Source organism: Oreochromis aureus, linkage group 19, assembly GCF_013358895.1.
Source record: "Oreochromis aureus strain Israel breed Guangdong linkage group 19, ZZ_aureus, whole genome shotgun sequence".
Classification (NCBI taxonomy): Eukaryota; Metazoa; Chordata; class Actinopteri; order Cichliformes; family Cichlidae; genus Oreochromis; species Oreochromis aureus.
In genome coordinates, this window is record NC_052960.1 from 25509142 (window position 1) to 25531249 (window position 22108).

General features: G+C 42.2%; 1 protein-coding gene across 2 annotated transcripts in view; it reads left to right on the forward strand.

Moving 5' to 3' along the window:
• Positions 1 to 1691: 1691 nt before the first annotated feature.
• Positions 1692 to 22108, forward strand: part of LOC116310697 (protein jagged-2-like) — a 51151-nt gene continuing 30734 nt past the window's right edge. Inside the window, exons 1-3 of one of the 2 annotated variants that reach the window (XM_031727563.2) lie at positions 1692 to 2046; positions 3005 to 3328; positions 18880 to 18937. In XM_031727563.2, the coding sequence (XP_031583423.1) occupies positions 1975 to 2046; positions 3005 to 3328; positions 18880 to 18937 (454 nt within the window). In that variant the 5' untranslated portion in view covers positions 1692 to 1974. The remainder of the gene's footprint in view (positions 2047 to 3004; positions 3329 to 18879; positions 18938 to 22108) is intronic. The other variant, XM_031727564.2, reaches the window with a different exon arrangement.

Here is a 22108-nt window from a genome sequence, read left to right on the forward strand (position 1 = left end):
ACTGAAATATTCCTTTATGTTGTTTGGTTGTTGGTACAAAATGAGGTAACACTCGTCTTGTTGAACACTGAGGGCTTTACGTGTCCATTCGCAGCCCTCATCTTTCATCATAATACATTTTAAAAATCCTTCTTTGATACTGCAGCTTCACTTTATGTGTTCTTCTTGTCTGGCAGACAGAAGACATTGTTTGGGACTGTGATATTGTGTGAAAGCATGGAGGTATAGGCCCCCATTATTCCAAGCTATCAAAATAAGTAGATTTAAGAAAAGGCTCCAGGCTCTGGCTGTACAGAGCACTATTGTGCTGAGAGGGTTGCAGGTGTCTTTTAGGGTTCTTCCAAATTTCGAAATTTCTGTCAGTTCCAGAGAAAGTGCCATAATTTTGATTTAGCAACATGGTACGATTTCCAAATATATTACATCATCAGCAATCCAGTCTCATGTGTATGGCCCCAGTGATTCTCCACCCTTCAGGTGTATGAAAGAGCTCAGCCTGATGTGTAATGATGATGGTTCTGCTGGAGGTTTCTTCCTGTTAAAAGGGAGTTTTTCCTTTCCACTGTCACCAAGTGATTGCTCATAGGGGGTCGTCTGGTCGTTGGGGTTTTCTCTGTATTATTGCAGGGTCTTTACCTTACAGTATATAGAGCCTGGAGGCAACTGGCGTTGTGAATTGGTGCTGTATGAATAAAACTGAACTGAAATTGTGAGTTTTCAAGCCATTCTTGCATGGATTCATCTCTAGAACTTTATGCCATTTAAAAATATATATATACACATTGGCAGGTCCAGAAGCATAAAAGAAACCCCAAATGGAACAAAGAAGAAAAGTTCCCTAGCAGTTAAACAGTAGGGACCGATGAAATCCAAAAAATTGACGGTTTTAATATTCTCAGCATACAGGGTGCACAGATAATGGAGATGTGCCGCACCAAGATAGCAATGCAGACATTTCTCTAGAATTAGTTTTAAAAGATATGAGATGGGACAGTGTGAAACTGTGGATGCTGAAAATGACACAAACAGTAGGTGGGATGCTCTTTCATCTTACACATTAAACTCTTCATGCTGCTTAAGGAGCTGCTTTTAGCCTGACATGCATTGACTCCAGGGCAGGAGTCATTTAGTGTAGGCACTCATGCAGCACGTCAGAAGATATAAGACAACAAAGGTGTAACAACGCAAATTTACAGCGCATCAGTCGATTATATATCTCGGGGGTCAGTAGAGGGCGCTAACAGCCCTGTTTCCTCAGGCTGCAAGTCAGTGAGGAGCAGCTCGTGGCGCAAACAGCATGAACTGCGCTCTGCATGTCCTCACTGATTATTTATGACTGTCATTTACAGCATTTGAATTATAAGAATAAAAGCAAAAGTTTCTCCGTACATTTTCTCTGTTACATTTTCATCATGACAATTTCATATAGAGAAACATACAGAGAAACTTTTGTTTCGTTAATTAAACTGAATTTTGTTTGATTTGATTTGATTTTTTGCTGAGAGCCTTAAAAATGACCAGTTCGAGGTAAAGTGTGAGAAAACGTCAATAATAAATCTATCAGCTGTCCTCCCTTTTTCCCGCCCCTCTCTTCATTGGCTCTCTACACCGATGTTCCACGCTAAGGGGGCTGCGATTGGTCCGCTGGGCTGGCCGTCAAAGAGAGCTCCGGCTTTGGGGAGAGAGACGCACGCTGCTTCTAGTCCCTGCTGCTCAGTGCGTCGAGCGGCGGAGGGAATTGGAGTTTGTGCGTCTTGTTGTGAGTCCGTGGACCAAACAGCAGCAGCACCAGTGCGCTTTTCCTCCTCCAGAGCCGCGGGCATCCCGGGGAGGAGCAGCAGCCGTACATGTATTGGATAGAAGGAGGAAGAGGATACTGCTTTTTTGCCTCATTCATTATTATTTTTTTGACTCACTGAGACATCCATATTTTTGCTTTTCCCTAATGGTAACCAACACCGAGCAGCCGGAGACATGTGGACTAATCTGGGGAAACTGCACCGCTTCTTCCTCTTAGTGTGTCTTCTCCTGACGCTGCGGGCCAAGGTGAGAACTTCATGTCTTTCAGCTCCGAGGCAAATGATGAAGTTTTTGCTCTGAAGTTCTGATTATTATTATCAATGCTGTTGTTGTTGTTGTTGTTGTTTTGTGTTTTTTTGTTTTTGGGGGGGTTTCTTGTGGGGGGCTCGGAATAAATTCCATTCTTAATTGAATTGCCTGCTGAATCACGTGTTCTGGAATTTCGGGAGACAAATTAGATTTGCCAAAATTCTCTGCTGTGTCATGAATGCGCGTGTAACAGCAGACATCCGCAAATTTTACTCATCCAGGCGCTGAATGACTGGTATCCGTACCGAATGCGTTAATGCGCGTCCGCTCTTGAAAGTTTGGTTACTCTAAGAAAGAAAAAAAAAGATTGTTAAGTGTCTTCACATGTTAGCAGTGCACCCTCACCTGCACAGAGAATCCCTCTACTGCTGTTATCAGCAGCAAGCGCCTCTAAATCTTTTAATGGTTTGGTTGTTTTTCCCTTTAGGTGATTTTGACTTTTAACTCAGACTGGATGGTTTTTCAAGGTGGTTGTGTTTGTAAAGCAGGACTGCAGCCTGATCTGCAGAGTGAGCTAAACTGGGAGTACTAGGTCCCGAAGCTGTACCGTGCCAAAAATGTACAGTAGCGTCTGTGCAGAGTGACTGTGCGCTGCAAAAACATGAGCCCAGGTCGTGTTTTCTCCCCACATCCGCTTGTTTCCACCTGGAATGTCCGCGTGCAGTTTTGTGGAGAGCTTCTCCTGAATCAGTGACATTTCTCGTAAGGGCGGCGATGGTTATTTAACTGAGGGTCATGCAACACTTTGTATACCTGCATGAATCACCGATAGAATCAATAAACGGACTAAATGTAAGGTTTAAATTACTATTATTATTATTATTTTAATTACCTGTTACAGAGAGATGCTGCTACTATCTTAGGCGTTTTTTTCACACCGCCTTGTTCTCCTCAGGTGTCTCGGGCCACCGGTTACTTCGAGCTGCAGTTGATTTCGGTGGAAAACCCCAAAGGTCTGCTAAACAACGGCGATTGTTGCGACGACGAGAAGAGCGCGGCGGAAGGCCACTGCGGCGAGGACGAGTGTGACACCTACTTAAGAGTGTGCTTAAAGGAATACCAAACGGAGGTCACGACTAATGGACCGTGTACCTACGGCACGGAAACTACACAGGTTATCGGTGGGAATACTTTTCAGTTCAAAGGCGGACAGAAAACGGGACAGAGCCGGAACAACGACGTCGGGAAGATTAAGATTCCCTTCCAATTCGCGTGGCCGGTAAGTGGACCTTGCTTGATGGAGATTTGCCACTTTTATGTGATAAGTGCACTTTTTAAGTTTCTTTTCTTTTCTTTGTTCTTTTTCTTTTTTCTTTTTTTTTGCTGTAACATTCCGATTTCTCGTAAAAGAACGCGTAAAACGCTCTGACCCAATTATGTTCTTTAAAATGTCCATTTAGGACGCGCAGGTGGACACTAGTTTACTAATATGTCATTTTATTTGCCAAAATAAAATATACATGTAAAATTGGATGGTGTCAAGTATTAAGGCTAAACCCTGGCTCACGCAAAGTGCAACGCGCCACAGTTTGGCACAGTTCTCTGCAACAAGTCGCTCCTTGTCTGAATCTCTGCGTGCCACTCATCCTATCCGACGTTTTGGCAACTTTTGGAATCTTCACATCATCAGTCATTCAGTCATGTCACGGGGTAGATCACGCTCTTCTCTGGGAACTTTACAGGAAATGTCCGCGTGCTTCTGATAAAGCCAAAACCACCTGGTGAAAGCGCAGGACGCAAGACTTTTACGCATAATGGTGGAGTGGTGTCTCAGTTCGATGAGATACCAAACAAGCTGGTGTTTGTGTGGCTTGTGTGTTTAAATGAAAGGAACGGGAGGGGGGGGAGGGAGGGGGTTATGTAAGGATTTTCAGTGCTGATTAAGAAGTGGCAGGTAACTTATTATCTAATCCAAACAGAATGGAGAGCCAATCAAAACCTGCCCCTGCTCCTTATTTGGAGGCACAGCGTGGGAAAGTGGATCAGAGCTGGCAATCAGAGCTTTGTTAAAAAAAACTGCTGTTACACCCACAGATCTGTATCAGGGAGGTTTACTGTTTGAAATGATGTTTTGGTGGAGTTTACAGGTTTTGTTCCCACAAAACAGCTGAGTGAGCTGTCCAAACAAGAGTCATCAGTCACTGTGAGACAAACTGGAGAAGAGGATCAAGGTTAAAGTTGATCATCAGAGCATGAAGGCAGGGATTAATCGCAGGATATTAATGGAGGTGATTAGTCCAGTAATCAATTAGCCAAGGAAGGGAAAGTGATAAATCTTTTAATGATTGAGCAAACAGTTATTTATATTTCCAGTTCCTAACGTTTTTATGATTTAGCACAGTTAGAAAAATAAATAAAACAAACACTAAAAAAAATGCATAAAAAAGGTTGTTTTCTTAGTGGAAACACTGGTAGATTTCTTTACTCAAAAAAATCACTTTATAACTTAACATTTTTTGCATTTTATTTTGTTAAAAACATCTCAGGTCTGACCCATGAAGTCATGGATAAATGATGATAGGGGGGCGTGATAGGGGGCTGTGGTGTCCTGTGGCAGAGGACTTCTCTGGGTTCCCAGGTGTGCATCAGACTTATTCCAGTGGGAAATGGGATCTGTGTTTTATTTGAACTTTCTTCGGTTGTTCTGAGCAGTTTTTGAGGTGTGGCCGGGTGCACTGTCCTACAGGATGGAGCTGCTTTTTCGGTGGGTGGCATCCACACGAATTAGCAAGACCCAATAATTTCCAGCAGAACATTTCATTGTAACAAAACGGTCAGCGGTTTCATCTGTCAGCAGATTACTGTTGCAGCTTGTCAGTGTACAACGGTGTACCTAATCTTTTTGATTTTTAAAAGATTTAAGTTAATACATGGGGGGGGATGAGTCCCCATGCATCTGTTCATGTCAAAATGTACATATCGGGTTCTTTGTGTGCTTGGGTTGGCAGCAAGACCTTCCCATTCATCACTCCCCATGGTCAGCTGTCAGCAGAGGGGAAGATGGAAGTAGTAAGTTGGGGCCTTGCAGGCAGATTCGGTTACCACTAAGTTGTGTGTGACACAGGCGGTGGATATCAGTGTCACCTTCTACTCAAACAAGTGATCATCCTCCGGTCAATCGGGGCTGGGGGATGCCTTTACCTCGCCGCCTCTCAGGTTCACGCTCTACCCAGTATTGGGTCATTGTTTCACTCGTCATGTGTGGGGTTGTTGTTTTCTGCTATCTGACAGACAGCAGATAGAGGTGTGTGTATGTGTGTGTGAGAGAGAGAGAGCGCAGCATAAAGAAGGAGGGTATCAGCATTCAGCAGCTTCTTCTGACGAGGATGTCAAAGTCGCAGCAGTTGAAGGCTTGTAAAACAAATAGTTAGAAATTAATAGCATTTCACATTTTTAAAGCAGTCCTCCATAAAGTTAACAGTGTTGAGTGAGCTGGTTTCATATGTACAGTGTCATCATGCTGATTATTTGGGAGTAATTGATTAATCATGTAATGTAACTATCAGATAATTGAAAAAAAGAAAGAAAAGATGCCTGGAATCAAAATGATGTCTTTGAGTGTTTTCTTTCTACCCAGCAAAACTGTGAAATCCACAGACAGACAGCATTTAAAATAATAATCACCAGAGAAAAGCAGCTAAAAAGAAAACGAGAGATCTGTGATATCACAGATAATACCGACTCTAAGCAACTGTTTCTTTCACCTTGAAAGTTATAAATATTCAGATTCCTGGTTAAAGACATTTACAGCACATGCACCACAACTTCAGTCACTTCAAACCTCCAGATCAGGAACACCTGAGTGATTACTGTGTAAACTTTGGCCTTGTCTGACACTTAGAAGTGATGGAAATGACTCAACCAGTGAGGAGAATAAACCGATTGATTATAGCTAAATGCTATGAATAAAATAGACATGACAGTCAACACAAAAGGGTTCAGACATTCTTTATAGTGCATGTTTGAGGTTTGGTAACACAATAGTGAACTCAGAGGAGAGAAACAAAGTATTGATCCGATACCAATACCAGGGTTGGTATTGATATTGGTAAACCTTTTTGCAGCTTCAATTTCATGGAGCTACTGTTCTGCCTTCTTCAGTCAGTTTTTGCAAAGTGATGAAAACTCTATTTCTAAAACATATTAATGGAGTTATGTAGCCTTTTCTCACCTGGGATTAGTTTTATTTTGGAGGAAAACGCTGTTCAAGATCCCAAATCTGTGTTGTATGCGCGTAAAATTTGTTGTCAAAAGGATGAAGACATGTATGAAGCCGTGGCCTGTCGCCTGTGGTGCTGCTATAGTCGACTCCATTGGCTGACCTCTGTATCTGGGCCACTGGTCCTGACATAAATTAGCTGCAGAAAAAGGACATTGTTCTGCCCTCTCTTCCTTTGCCAATCATTTCTCCTTCATTTTAACCCCTCTGGCTTTTGGGGCCTTCAATGACATGTTCTTTCATTAGAGAAGGGGGCGGGGGGGGATTGGTCGATAGACTGAAGGAAGGAGTGATGATGGGGCAAAGGGAGGTAGAAGGGAAGAATGGGCCCCCTTTCAAAATTCTGAAGTTTTGCCACATGGGAGGTGTATTTTTAGGATGCAGACTTTTAAGATGTTGCTTTCTTTCTTCTAGTTTTTTTTATAGTGACTGAAGCAAAAACAAACATTTACTTCTTCTCTTATTCCTCCTCTCTGCCGCTCCACTCGTACCCAAACCTTCCCCCGGCCCTCCATCTCCTTCTCCCTCTCTCCTTATGGGGGTATTTTTAGAGCTGCTGTCCTTCTCTCACCCCTCTGTGAGTAAATCAGGGATCTAGGGTGAGTACTCCTTCAGTTTCATAGCCCGCTTTTTCCCCCCTCCCGCCTGCCCCATCTTTTGCCAGAATACCCCCTCCCCTCCCTCAGCCTGGTGGAGCTAAGGGACAGAGGTGGAACAGCTGTTGTTCAGAGACCTCCTGCTCCCCCTCCTCCTCGGATAAATGTTTTAGCGAATTGCATTAGGAAAGCAGGCTATGATTACAGCACGCGGCGTGTAAGATCACGTCTCTCGGAGGAGTATCAGTGAGCAATCACAAAGTGTAATGTTGGATGACAGCGAGTTGCTGCCTTCCTGGGTTGTGTCCTCGATGCTGTCACTGCCAGCGGTAGGCTCGTTTGGCTCATTTGCCGAGTGCGTCCTTGGCGCAGTCTCTGTCTCTTTCATCAGGGAGCTCTTTCCTGTTTGCTGATACTTTTATGGTTGATTAGTTTTGGGAAGAGGTTAGGAGGATGTGAAGCCCAAAGGGACAAAGGTGTAGGGTTGGTCTGGTTAGGGAAGCTGAATGAAAAGACACATGATGCAAAAGCACATGAAGCTGACTAGCTGGTGTTACAGGTGGGCAAGTGTGGTCACATAGCCAGAATTTTGGTGCCAGCTTACTGAAGTATTCTCCTTGCATGGACTGAGAAGGAATTTAGAGAGCTAGTGTCTGCTTTTTAAATAAAGTTTGATTTTATTTCTGAGTGCTCATCATGCATATATAATTTTTTAAAGAATATGGGAGGTACATCTATGTTGAATGCAATGATTATGCAGTTGTTTAGTTTGGCGCAGGCTGACGTAAATAACTGGTTTTTGGTGGCAAGAGTGTTTTAAAACTACACAGGAACTACAAAAAAGATGAAGTATTTAGAGTCACGACTGGTTGCTCATTTCCTGGATTAAAATGCTTTTGAACAACATCCTGCATAATTAGTTACTTGCATGCAACAGTTTGAACCAGCTTTATTGGCTGTGTCCACCAGAGTGCTAGTAAGCAGTTTTAGAAAACAAGCAAGCTTTTAGTCATGGATGCAGATTTCAGAAAACACAGCCGCTCACACAATAGAAATGATAGTCTGTGGTCTCCAGCCTGCTGCTTCTCTTAGTTTGTGTTTAATAAGCCTAAAAGCCTGCAGCGTGATCATGGTGAGGCTCTGTTACGTGATGTTAACTGCACTCACAGTGGATCTGCTCATCTTTCCCACGCTGGTTCGATGTCAGATGACCTGTTTCTGGTCAGAGGCATGGAAATGTGTTGTTAGCTGCTCTGCCTGGTCAGCTGATTGATGCACATGCTGTGGATGGATTTGATTTTATGTGTGACTTGTGTGTCTGCGGGGGCAGATTTGTGTTCCCGCACTTATTAGGTTGTGGTGATTTAAATGGGTTTACATCATTAATTCAAACTTTTTAAAGTAAATACAAAGTTTTGGTAGCTTGCTGTGAATTTAGTCATGATACAACTAAACATGCTTTACATGGTATGTAATTGACATTTCACATCATAAATAACACAGCAGCTTAATACTATGGCATTACAGTGTCTTCTGTCTTTTCTTTCTCCCTTCATCCTTGACCGGTTGCAGCAGATGGCCACTCCCTCCCTGAGCTTGGTTCTGCCAGAGATTTTCTGTCTGTTAAAATGCAGTTTTTCCTTCCCACTGTCACCAAGTGCTTGCTGAAGGGGGTTGTTTGATTGTTGAGGTTTTGTCTGCATTAGTATAGCTGACAATATAATGTGCCTTGATGCCTTGAGGTGACTGATGTTTTGATTTGGTGCTCGGTGACACGGTCATATAAGTGACTTTCCAGCATTCTAACTGTGTTAAATTCATAACGTGTGTGTTTTGGTGAGGCAGACATGAAGTATTATATGGATTATGAACACTGAGGTGATCAGGGGTGATGAAAACAACATGTTAGAGGTTTATACACACAGAGCAACTTAATTTCCCACTCGACTCTCCAGTTTTGCTGATGGGGCTAATAGACGGGGGCTAATTAGATGTGGGTACAGGGAGACACATGACGGGATGAAGAGGACATAAGGCGGGATGGAAAAGAGAAAGCAATTTTGTGTGATGGCCAAACCTTCCTTTGTTCTACTATTTATTTACCTCCCAAATCTCCCATCAATCCCATGTTTATTTTATCCATCTCCCTCTTTCTCTCACAGGGTACCTACACAGAGAACACCCTCTAACTACATATTTTGTTAGTTAAAAGGTTTTTGGCTTTGGTTAGTTTGTTTTGTTTTCAGGGTTCAGCGTTCACCTGAGGTTTGCTTTTTCTTTGTCCAAAAACAGACTGGGAAAAGATCATTGCATTGTATTATTTTATTTTTGTATTTGGCTCGTTTAGGTTCACACTGTGAACCAGCTGATGAACTAAAGTGACATGGAGAGAAGTGTTGGAATTCTTTCATGCACAAGGTCAGCAATTCAGCAGGCATAATCAAATCCTAATCTTCATCTTATAAGGATTTTTAGTTGTTTGCAGGATTTTGTAGTTTATACTTGGTGTGACACACTTGTTGGTAGATCTTCTTTTCTAGAGTTTACTCCAGTAAAGAGCACATGAAGTAGGGGTTAGACTTTCTGACACGACTGTCATTCTTCTTGTGGAAAAATGAAGCGAACCAAAGGAATAAACACACTAGAGTTCAAGTAAACCACTGCAAAGATATACAGCATGAACAAACCCTGACCTTACCCTTACTCGTCATTTGGCTGAAGTAATAAAACTGGAGAGAAACACATAGAAATGGGCCTTTACACATCTTACTACAAGTCCCTCTTCGTCCTCCGTATCCTTCTGAAATTTGGATACTGTGCAGCCTGTTGTAACTGGCCTCTCCAGAGGGACTGGGTGAAGGTTCAGCAGGGTTTCTCAACTCATGTGGGACCAAAATCTCTGCCAATAATCTCTGTTACCCAACCTCCCCTTCATGGAGAAACCCGTGAAATACTCTCGGAAGCGCTACAATGCAACTACACTTAATATACCTTTCTCTTTTTCCATGTAAAGGATCAAAGTGTAAGGTTGGGCTGATATAAGATGCTTAGTTAGCTCTTTAAGATTATTTCTGATTTTATTACTGCTTGGGTTGTCATGTCTGATATTAGTCATTTAAAACTGATCAAACAAAGCAAATGTTCATAACCCAGTATGCTTATAACATTAACAGACATTTAAATGTGTTGTGTTTAAGTTAAAGTCCCAGACTGAATCTGTAAAAAGTGCCTGTGACGTCTTTGTCTTACATTGTAAGGCAACTTAAAAATGACGTTGTAAAGAAATGTAAAGAAATGTGACATTTCTACTCCTATTGCACTTTATCAGACTTAGCTGGGAGTTAGACGGTTATGCCAAAGTTTTAGCCAGTTGGCCACGAGCATCAGTATGTGAGTGAAAAATGATAGAAATGATGGATTAATGGCCCATTTTATTCTTCCTTCTTTTTCATCCTTCTTTGACTTTTGAGGTATTTTTTATTTGCTTCTCTTTTTCTTGTCACTTGTAGCTTTTAGCGGCTCCACAAGCTTGTCATCATCAATGTAGTTTGCTTGAGAAATCTTGAATCTATAGATGCCCATTAGAACACTTTAAAACTTCTCTCCGAGAGTTTAGTTCTTTTTAATTGCACTAAAATTAATCCTATGTTGGCATAAATGTACAACTCTGGACCCAGCATGCTCTCACACTACTCAGAGTTTATCTACCATTAAAGTTAATTTAAAACAGCATTCAGACCTAACATTACCTAACTGCCCCCGCCTTGTCCACATGTTGAAAAACATTACTTGTGTTTGCAGCAAAGGGCAGGTGGACCGTTTATTTGTCACATCTGTGCTAAGGTGGGCCACTATTGAAGGAGTCGGTGAGGGTTTTTCCCACGGCGTGAATATCGCTTTCCCAGTGGAGCTGTGGAAATGAGGCCTGCTTTAACCTCTTTGTCACCGCACCTTTCAGCAGGAACAATGACTTTATACCTCAGCTATTGTCCCCGGATATTGAGTTAACAAGACAAGTGCAGGGAAGGCGAAACAGAGATATAGGAGGACAGCTGTGTTGGGCAAATTGTCAGCAGTGGATCTTACAGCCTCTGGAGTTCGGAAGTGCTGAATATGCTGTTCATAAATATATATTCAGCAAATGTTCTTTAGACTCTGGGATGAAGTCAGGGTAGCACCTCCATACTGCTCATTATCACTTCTTTCACTTCTAGTCCTCATTATTATTAATCCTACTGCACGTATCAGAGGTATTACTGTAAGTCTCGGTAATTTCCAATTTACAAACTGGAGGTGGAGATTAAAGGAAATGAAAAAAGATCAGCGATTTCTTTGTTAAATCAGTTTGTGGTTTAGTCTGTAAATGTCAGAACATGAAGAAACGAGTTGCAGGTATCTTAACAGTAAGATACTGTTTTCCAGTTGCGTGTCTTGTGTAAACAGAAAGGGAATAACTCAGACTTACAAAGCTAGGATTTCTATCATATGTCAGCTTATCTTTAGAGGGCTGATAAAGAAAGTAAAAAAACTGAAAAAATTATTGTTCTTGCCACAGGCCGCTTGATCACAATTGGGTCATAAACAGCATGCGGAAATCAGGTCAGTTGAAATTGGCTGGCTAACTGGCCAGGTCGCAGCCCCAGGTGTGTGTGCCTGTGCTGAGTCGGGAGTTTTCCCCTCATAGCCGAGAGGTTTGCTGTGAGTCTGATTAAAGGGGAAACAGTGTAATGTTTATTTGCAGTTTTTACATTAGAATCTGTTCAGTTGTTCTGACATAGTTTTGAGAGATATTGCAGACAGCAAAGTTACGATAATAAATATTGTTCTTGACTGCATCACTGGCTGTTTTTGTGCACACCCGGATTTTTTGGTCTATGTCTTTGGACGACTTTTATCCGTGCTGCAGTTCCAGTTCAGTTTCCTGAACAATCTTTGAACGTTGCAGCTTTCGCCAGACTAGCATCGTTTAACTGGGTATTAACTGCTGCACATGGCCACTGGACATCATGAATTATGATTCTGTATGGTGGACGTTTGTGTTGAGATTTCAGCCTTTGTTTCAGGTTTGTCACCTGAACAATAAGCAGCGAGACCTCATGTTAGAGAAGCTAGGGCATACAAACATTTGGCATCATTAAATGTGATTAAGGAGTCATCATATAATTAACAAATCTTCTGTACATCAGCAAAGTAAACTCATCTTTCCAGCTTTTCTTCACGCTTTATGGATACATGTGTGCCGTTTCTGTTCTCTCTGTATCTGATATTCCAATATTTGTATGAAATTCAACTTTTCTCAAGCTGTTCTTGTTTGTGTTTGACGTGTTAGCTTAGCTTTCCTCTGAAAATAGCCTGCTGCCACTTACACATCTAGAACTGCACATTACCTAAGGAACCCACCACGGTACCTACACACTTATATTTCAGTTCCACTGTGAAACATCGCTTCAGCTCATTTCTGAAATCAGTAGGTTGTAATGAATAAATAAATAAATAAGTAAACCCAGTGGATTTGTTCAGTGAGTCTCTGTGGACTTTTACGGTCATGGTTGGTCTGAATTTGTCTCTCTCTCTCTCTGGTCTTTTTCAGCACTTCACTGTGTTTACAAATCAAATCAGTAGCTTCAGCCAAGCATTTGAGCTAATCACAGACACACTCCTTACAATAAATCAGTGCACAAGTTTGGAGAATCTGCACAATTGAAATTTCACTCATACTCACTCTTCAGACTGCATCCAGTCTCGGATGCACAGGTACCTATTGTGCTTCTCCAAGATCACAAGTTAAGAGAGGAGCGATTGTGCTAGTACTCCGAGATAACGCAGTAAAACATGAGAAAACATCAGAGTCCCCCACTTGTGGTTGTGATACACAGATGTACATGCACAGTGGCTGAGTAAGTGCAGCCAGCGGTAGCATCTGACGGTTTGATGAGGTGGTAATAAAAACTCAGATTTTTATCTCTGTACATGCTCTGACTTTCAGCGTTCAGTGGAAATTTGGAGAAGCATCGTATAACCTTACTGTAGAGGTATGATTAGAGAAATTCATATTTCTTTCTTAGTTATGTCACTTAGGACTAACTAATGGATTTAAGGTGGTATTTTTTCCCTCAGACATAGGTGCTATTGATTTAGTATGAAAGGCAAATTCACAGAATTCCTCTCTGTTGCCGGAGGAGGCGGCGTGACCTGGAGCGACAGAAATAGCTTTTCACGCGTTTGGTGTGGGAAAAGTGAATTGGGTCATTTCACCAATCTGCAGCTCCAGTATAAAGACCTGATTAGATTAGCTTTGATTAGATTTGCTGTCTGAACGAGGCCTCCTCGGGGAGGGTTGGCACATTGAGGCCTCCTTAGAGAGAAGAGGTGGTAGTGGGTGGAGGGGTGCTGGGCTCGTTCTGTTAATAACGTGCTAAATTAACCATCCGAGCCCCTCTCTGCCGGGAGCAACATGTTTTATTCATGTCAATAGACTAACAGGTGTGACGTGACAGGTGTTGCTGCTGCTTTTATTTTTTTTTTTTCTTCCTCAGATCACAACTCCGGAAAAGTTGTTAATTGGGTCTCTGGATTTTTTTTACTCCTTTTGCCGTGAACAATTCCTGGCTGTCGTGAGTTTTCAGTTAAAAGAACATTCCTCGTGATTATACTCCACCTGTGAGTGTGGAAGTTTTATAAAAATTGTTGTTGCACATCTTTTATGGAACATCGTTGTGGTATTACTTTTACATTACTGCACTCTGCTTTTAATTTCTTTGACTGTTCCCACACGGAGGCTTTTGACATTCGTTTTTAGCTGCTGAGTTCTTCTGAAGGGTTTGTGCTATGATATTCTTTCTTCTTTCTAATCCTTTATAAGGATTTCCAAAATTAAAGTGGAAGTAAATTAAATGATTGTTAGAGGTGCCCACTGGAGCCAAAATGGTCGTTAGTTGTAATTGTTAGTTTCAGCTGTTCAGTTTGCTGCCTCCAAACTAATCCCCTGAGGTATTACTGAATAAGAATCCTTCAGTTCAGTTGTTCTATTCTATTTTATTTATTTAGTGCCAAATCACTACAGCAGTCACCTCATGGGACTTTACAGGTAATAATACAGAGAAACCCCATCAATCAGGTGGCCCCTTTGAGCGAGCACTTGGCGACTGTGGGAAGGAAAAACTCCCTTTTAACAGGAAGAGACCTCTGGACGAACCAGGCTCAGGGAGGGGCGTGAGGGGAGGGAGACAAGACAATGCTGCATTTATGTAAGCTCAAATATACTCTAACTATATGAAGTTACACTCAGAACCTGACATAAAGCACAGAAACCAATACAGCAAACGAACCAATATGTGCATCTATACGTTTTATGGATTTACCTCACCTTACAGGTTTCATTCTGCCCCGAATGTTCTGTTTTGGATAGTTTTTTCTACTCCTGGCTCTTTATGATGTCAGTGAGGGTGGAATGCCCTATTATGGTGTTCAGAGATTTTGTTGACACACCCACCTTTAGCAGTATTTTGTTTTCAAGTAGCTGCCAATCAGAAAAAAGTTGGCTTGAAAAAAGGAGAAGGGAGCTAAAACGTCTTGTTTCAGACATACGCAGTGAGAAAAATACGGCTTATTTGATTATTACTGTGAATAATGCAAACCTACTCTAGTAGTATTAGGAGTTCTTAACAGTGAGTGATCTTCTGGCCTTAGTTTTATAGTACTGGCACCACTTCATCTGCACAATAGCATCTCTTATGGCTTGTAGTGCAGTTTAATTTGCTCCAACAATATTACACACACTGCTGAGTGCGTTCAGAGGGTTCTCCAAAAGACTCAGATTGAGACTGCGCTGTTGTAGACTGCATATTTTTTTCAGTTTACTTCCTGAATCAGTTTTATAAAAAGTCGGAATTCCCTTCTGTGAACTGAGAAATAAAATCAGGGTGGCTTCGATTATCCAAGCGAGAACTCCAAGTTTTGTAGTGGCTGCAGTTCAATGGAAGAAAGCTTGTTAGTGTGTATGATACACATAATTTGCAGCGTGTCGAGCAGCTCCAGACTGTACAGTTTATTCTCAGCAGGCTTGTGTGTCGCTGGCGGCTGTTCCTGCCGTGGTGAGGCAGTAATTTATTCATTGAACAGGTGAAGGCGGTGAGGAGTGGGCTGGTTCCTCCTCGCCTAATGAAAACTCAAATCCCTCTGACTCCTGTAAATTGGTTAGGAGGTGTCAAGTGTCTCCCAACGCACCCTTACACTCCCTTCCTCCCCTCCCAAGCCTCACGTCTCTCTTTCACACACACACAGACACAGACACACACAGATAAGGTTGTCTCGCTGCAGACTGCAGGGACGTGACACTTTGATCTTCAAGCTCCTGGCCTTCGGTGACACACATAGCCTCCTGCTTTAGTCTCTGACAGACTTATACAGAAACACACATACACTCATGTCAAGGTGCTCTGAGGTTCGGAGAAAGCCCCATCTGTCTGGAAGTCAGTGGCTGTGACATTTAAAATTGATTACAAGGGGAAAATTGATTATGATAATGTCCACTTGTGTTCACTCAGAGTAGAATTATGGCTTCTCACCACACTCATAAATCACTACTGTGTCATCTAAAGAACCGAAGAAGAAGAAGCTGGTATGATCTGGACACTTTGTGCTCAGATTGTCCTCAGAATGATGCCGTAGTTTGGGGATTATTAGTACTGGAACAACTCTGAGCAATTATAAGATTATGTGCTGGCAAACACTTCAGCATTGAAAAACCGATCGCTGAACATCTTTTCTCAACATTTAATCCTGTTAAAATAAATGGTAAAAATGAAGTTGTGCTGGTGTTGAAGACTTTACCTCTTTTACAATCCTTCTTGTTTTCTAATATTGGAGCCCAGAGAGGCGATGGTTACGTATAGACTCTCCATATAACATGTCTCATTCATCCATTCACACTGTGACTGCTTATATTACTGCTGCAGTCTTTATCTAGCATGGTAGAATAGCTCATCCTCGACCAAACAATTGTAGTAATAGTTGCATTACAAAATAAAAGTTGGGAAAACTGTGGCGGCTTTCTGTCTCTCGTGGTGATGCTGTAACACATGCCTACACTCACAGAGGGAGTGTAGGAAAGAGCCTGTAAGAAAATTCTCCTGTGAATGCCTCTGGCTCTCTCTGGAAGTTCTGTGACATTACGTAGACACCTCGCGGCTACGAAACCTCTTCGTTTAATGTCATTTCCACTTTCCCACATTTGATTGCGCTACTAATTTGGCAGGCATGCCTGAGATCGCTCCAACTTTCAGATTTAGGATTGGTAAAGCAGGCGCATTCATTGAATAAGATGAGAGGTGAAGAGATGTGAGGTAAAGACAGGAGCTTTGCCTTTCATGTATCCAGGATTTTAACATCAGGCACAACAGTTTTTAAGTTAATCAGTTCGTGATGTGTAGAGTAAAAAGACAAAAATGTCTACCTGGTGCTGGGGTGATTACTTAAAAAATGTAATGGGTGAAGAAAAAAGGGGGAAAAAAGCATAATTTTTTAAAAATATGTAGTCACATTTCATTTCTAGAATAATGAAAAAAATCAGTTCTCCTTATATAACGCCAATTCACTACAATTTTTTTGTTTCTTCCCTCTAATTAGTCGACAGACTTTATTTGACTAGAGCTCCATAAGACTAAAGAAACAGTGACACTCGTTTAATGCACTAGTTGAGCATAAAACAACTTATCCACAAAACTGAACATGAATTTTTGTTCCGTTTTCAAGTACGTCATTAATCGTTTAGTCACACTCTATTTGCCATGAAGCATTCGATTCTGGACTTGTTTTCGCCTTGGCGCCAACCTGCATGTTATGAACACACCCTAAAATAAAAACAAATTTAAAAAACACATGCTAACAAGCACTAAGAGCAATATCTGACTTGTGTTTTTATCTCACCCACGACTTTTCTCAGCTACCCACCCCAAAGAGCTTCACACCACGCAATTACGTTTAAAGCACCACGAGCACCTGAGCGCTCTACCTCACCCCATGTCTTTTGCGCTTCGTCTTTAATCTCTCCTAGCGCCACTTTGTAACCTCCCTTGTAATCTTCCCTGCAGCCTTCAGTCACTCTGAGTCAGACTTGGGTCATGGGAACTCACAGCTGCTCGCTTGGCCCCATGCAGATGACAGACAGCGAGCTCCATCTCGGTTTGTTTGCTGATGCCCGTGAAAAAAAAGGGAGAGGGGGGGAAAATAGCCCTGCACCTGAAACAATCCACAGTTTGAGTTTGTTGCTGTGGGACGGTGGAGTCCATCTCTTCAGGAAAGTAGGGCATAGTGTGCAGGCATGCTGGGCTTTCACACGCAGTATACACATAAACCTGCAGTTTAGCACTCAGCAGATTGTGACATTTACTGTATCTGGTATTATTTAACACAGAAATCCAAATTTAATCCTCATTTCTGTGGATGACAGACAATCCAAAGAAAGGCATAGTAACCATCCTGAACATGCAAACCCAAACAACAGATAGAGTATGCATCCATCAGGCTTAACATTATGACCACCTGCCAAATATTGTGTTGGTCCCCCTTTTGCTGCCAAAACACCCGTGACCCATTGGACATGGACTCCTCTAGACTCCTTAAGGTGTGCTGTGGTATCTGGCAGCAAGATGTTACCAACAGGTCATTTAAGTCCTCTAAGTTGTGAGGTGGGGCCTCCATGGATTGGACCTGTTTGTTCAGCACATCCCACAGATGCTCAATTTGACTGAGATCTGGGAAACTTGGAGGCCAAGTCAGTACCTCAAACTCATTGTTTTGCTCCTCAAACCATTCCTGAACCATTTTTGCTATGGACACATTATCCTGCTGAAAGAGACCACAGCCATCAGGGAATACAGTTCCTATTAAAGGATGTACATGGTCTGCACCATGTTGCTTAGGGAGGTCGTATGTGCCAAAGTAACCAGGCCACCTTCTTCCATTGCTCTGTGGTCCAGATGGTGGACAAGGGTCAGCATGGGCATCCTGACTGGTCTGCAGCCCCATGTACAACAAACTGTGTATTCTGACACCTTTCTATCAGAATCAGTATTAACTGTCACAGCAGCTCATCTGTTAGACCACATGCATCAAAGACTCTTGGTCCCCACTGTTCCTTCCTTGGACCACTTGTGATAAATACTGATCACTGGAACACGCCACACGAGCTACAGTTTTGGAGCGATCATCTAGCCATTGGAATTTGGCCCTCGTCAGACTCAAATCCCTAGGCTTGCCCAGTTTTCCTGCTTCTAGGTGCCATGATGATCAGTGTTATTCACTTCACCTGTCGGTCCTCATAATGTTATGCCTGGTCGGTGTATGTGTTCCTAGACATTTGAAACAAGTTGGGACACAGTTTCCTGTGGGGGATTTCAGTGGAGAAGACAAGAAAATTATATTTCCCCATTGGAGATCAATATAGCCCATTTAACCACCTTTTGGCAATTCATCAAAAACCTGCCAACTCTGGGGGTGCTGACCTTCCAGTGAATCCGGAAACAAAGAGAGAAAAATATAGAGAATGTAATTAGGAGACTGTTTGTCTGACTGAACTTCAAATGATCATATGGAATCTGTGTGTTGCTGATTTCCAGGTGAATGCTTTCTTTTTTTGAATGATCAGGTTGCTGCCTTTTTTAACTAGCCCTGGTTACATGGAAGCTAATCAGTGACAGCAGTGTGGGAACAAAACAAATTTTCCCACCGCTTCTCACCTTCTGTGCCAAATATGTGTGTGTGTATGTGTGTGTGCCAGTTTCTGAAAGCAGTCTTCCGTGTCTGTTCGTATCTGGGTTTCTGTGTAAACTCACCGTCGTGTGCCATGTCTACATCATGAACTGGGCACGAGTTTGAGCAGAAAAGTTGATTGTGATGTTTCCGTATTAGTGCACCCCCTGATGACCTCTGTCTCTCCTCCTCTCTGTGTTTCAGCGAGCGTTCACTGTGATAGTGGAGGCGTGGGACAGGGACAACGGCACACACAGCAATGGTAAGGTCCACCTTTCAGTGTTCTTTCCATCGTTTCCATCCATCTTAGCAATGATGAGAGAGTGACACTGATCCTCCCCTGCAAAGAAAGCAATGGATTTAGGCTTTTTAAAATCTTTAAATAATCAATTCAATTCAACTTCTTTATTGTCCCAAAGGGGAAATTAGTTTAGCAACAGGATAAAAGTAAACAACACAATAATATAAAATGACAATAATAGTAGAATCAAGAAAATAAATGGATCCTCTCAAATTATTATCAGCTGACTTCTTTTTGTCTGGATGGTTCAAGGGGCATAAATGCACAGTTCATTTATGATAAACCCACTCAACATTGTCAAGACACCAGCACTGACAGTGTGAACTGCAAAGATCAAATCTACTTGTGAGGCTTCTAACCGGCCTGCCTGCCAGCACCAGATTTTCTTCTGGTCTCACTTCTGTTTGGTATTGTTTTCCAGCACCACAGTGAGGAAGAAAGGTTAATTGAAGGATGCAATCTACGTTAGGAGACAACGCTTCGTTAGCGTTGTTGGCTTTATTTTCCCGGAGTTGATCCAGGACCCGGCTCATTTAGCGCCAGGGTTCTCAAGGTGTGTCATATTGGCCGATGACGGCTCTGGGGAGCATTTTCCGCAACAAGGAAAGAATTCACTGCTGTACATTTCATCCATCTACAAGGGAGCTTTTCTCCTCATTTTGCAGCTTCTTGTTCTAGCTATAAAAATCTTCTTAATATTCACAGCTGGTGTCAAGGAATAAAGAAAAAATGCGATAAAATGCTTATAAACCTTACAAAAAGTGGCTGTTCCTAACATAAACCACCATCACACAAACAGATGCATTAGAACAATTAAAGATGATGTGTCACTCTAAATTTGAAGTTCATCATTAAATTTTGAGAACCCTTGATTCAGTGACTTTAGCTTCATTTTTGTTGCACGCGTGCAGGAACAGACAGTGAGGAGAAAACTCCTTGAGTGAACCAGTTAGCTGAAATCAAGCTTCAGCTCAGTCCAATTTTATTTATATGAGATCAGGAGTGTAGCTGAAGGGAGGCCTGAGTAACACCACTCCTTTCCCTATTTTCTGGGTGTTGTCAGCCTTATGTCTGCAACCAGACTGCATTTTGTTAGCTACATACTTTATGTTTTTATGCCACAGGAACAGCTCCTTACTCACTAATTCAAAGCAATACAATAACTTTTTGTTAATTCATGATGGAAGCATTTATAGCTTTTCCCATAGTAAAGCCAAGAGTTTACAATGTTAACAAAACAAACAAACACTTAGTGATAGTGGGGAGGGAAAAAAGCTCAAGACGAATCAGGTCACACAGCCATCAGATGAGACATGAATGGCCGTGCTGAGAGTAATGCTAACACTTAGCAGGTCGGTGAGCCAGTAACTGCAGATCAGACATAAAGGCAGAAAAGGAAGAAAGTGAGAAAATCTCGGGACAGACAAGATGTAAACTTAATGGGATGCAATACTAGTGTATGGATACGGATGCATAGCTTTAAAAGAGAGGAAGTGCTCGTGCATAATGTGAGGATCCCCAAGCAGCTTTGGCTTTGTTTGCATCTAGTTTTGAAGGTAAAATGTCCTTTTCACATTAATGTAAATGAAGATGACTGCTATGATCAACCACACACGTACACACAAACTGTGCTACTCTACCCTTCTCGGGGTCACCCAGGCTATTTATGCCTCTCCTCTATATTAAGCCTGTGAGAGCATTGCCTCGTTAAGCCATTAATTGCAGACCCCCACCCCCACTTTTCGCTACCTCCTAATTAGCATCCTGGCAGCTGTCTGGCTACCGCACGCCACTTTGTTATCACTGTGACAGGCTGCTATGGCTCAGCGTGGATGGTGATTCGAGTACTTTTTAGCTTGCTAGATGTGATGGTGCAGCAGCAGGAGGGGGGTGCTTTACTTATACCGGGAGGGGAGACATGTATTCAGAGGTAGTGACAGGCAGGCAGGCATGCAGGAGGTGCCGATGTGTCGACCGCCATGTCCTGTCTTGCAGAGTTGGTCGGAGTCTCTGCGTGATCACAGGTTTCAGTCCTGACTCTGTCAGTTAGTCTGTCAGCAGTCGAGGGTCCTGTCAAGAGAGAAAGCTTACAGTTTGGGCTTAATTATAGGTCAAACTGGACAAACTAAAAATAGATATTTAATGATATAATGAGAAGCCACCACAAGTGTAGCTGTTTGGGGATTAAGTGTTGACTTCTCGGTGTATCTGCCTACTTTCGCTTGTCTTTTCTGCCTCCGTTTTGGGATTTCCTACATTTTCGGGATGCACGTCAGAGAGCAGGCCCGAACCTGCAGCATCCTGCTGTGTGTGTGTGAGAGTGGAGCAGGTGGAGGTGGAGCAAACATTAGTGATAGTGTAGCATAATTATAGAGAGGGAGAAAGTTCTCATGTGCCCAGGCGTGCACAAGAATAGGAATCTACGTAGGGATGTCCCAATCAAGTTGAGCTTTGCCCAGGAGCCCAGAAATGAATGCTTTGAATGTCTTCCAACCCAAACCCTGTTTACTCTGTACTGTATTTTTTTTTCATGTGTAAAGCAGTTGCATCGTCCTTGGAGTATGGTTAGGGATCTGCTGGGGTGGTGAAATCTGAGCATGATTTAGGCCGTCCCTCTTCATTTCCAGCCTCAACAAACTGCTAAGTTTGAGTACAGGGACTGAGGTCGCCCTTCCAATGAGTGGACAACCTCCTGAGCCACAGCCAGCCCTGGTCATGCGGGTTGACCAGAGAAGTGGCCAGACTTCAGTCTGTAGTGACCATTGTGTAATAAACATTGGTTTGATTAATTAATCTACTGGTTCTTTTTCAGATTTGGTCTGTGGAATTTTTGTAAATAGTCTAAAATCTTATAAAAGCTTTTATTATTATACATTTTTTATTACTTTTTATTACACAGTTTATTAAACAGCAATCATAGTCAATTGCTTTATTATTGTCTGCTATTTATATCATTATGAATTGATTATTTTTAGACTGGTGATCAGACAAAATCCAAATTCAAACCACAAACCCTGGTTGCTGCTCAGTCTTCGATGATAAGTCCACCGTCATGACTCACTGTCATGGGATAATTAACATGGCTTACCTTTGTTTAATTCAGAGTAATTAGAGAAGTATTGCTCTTTTCCC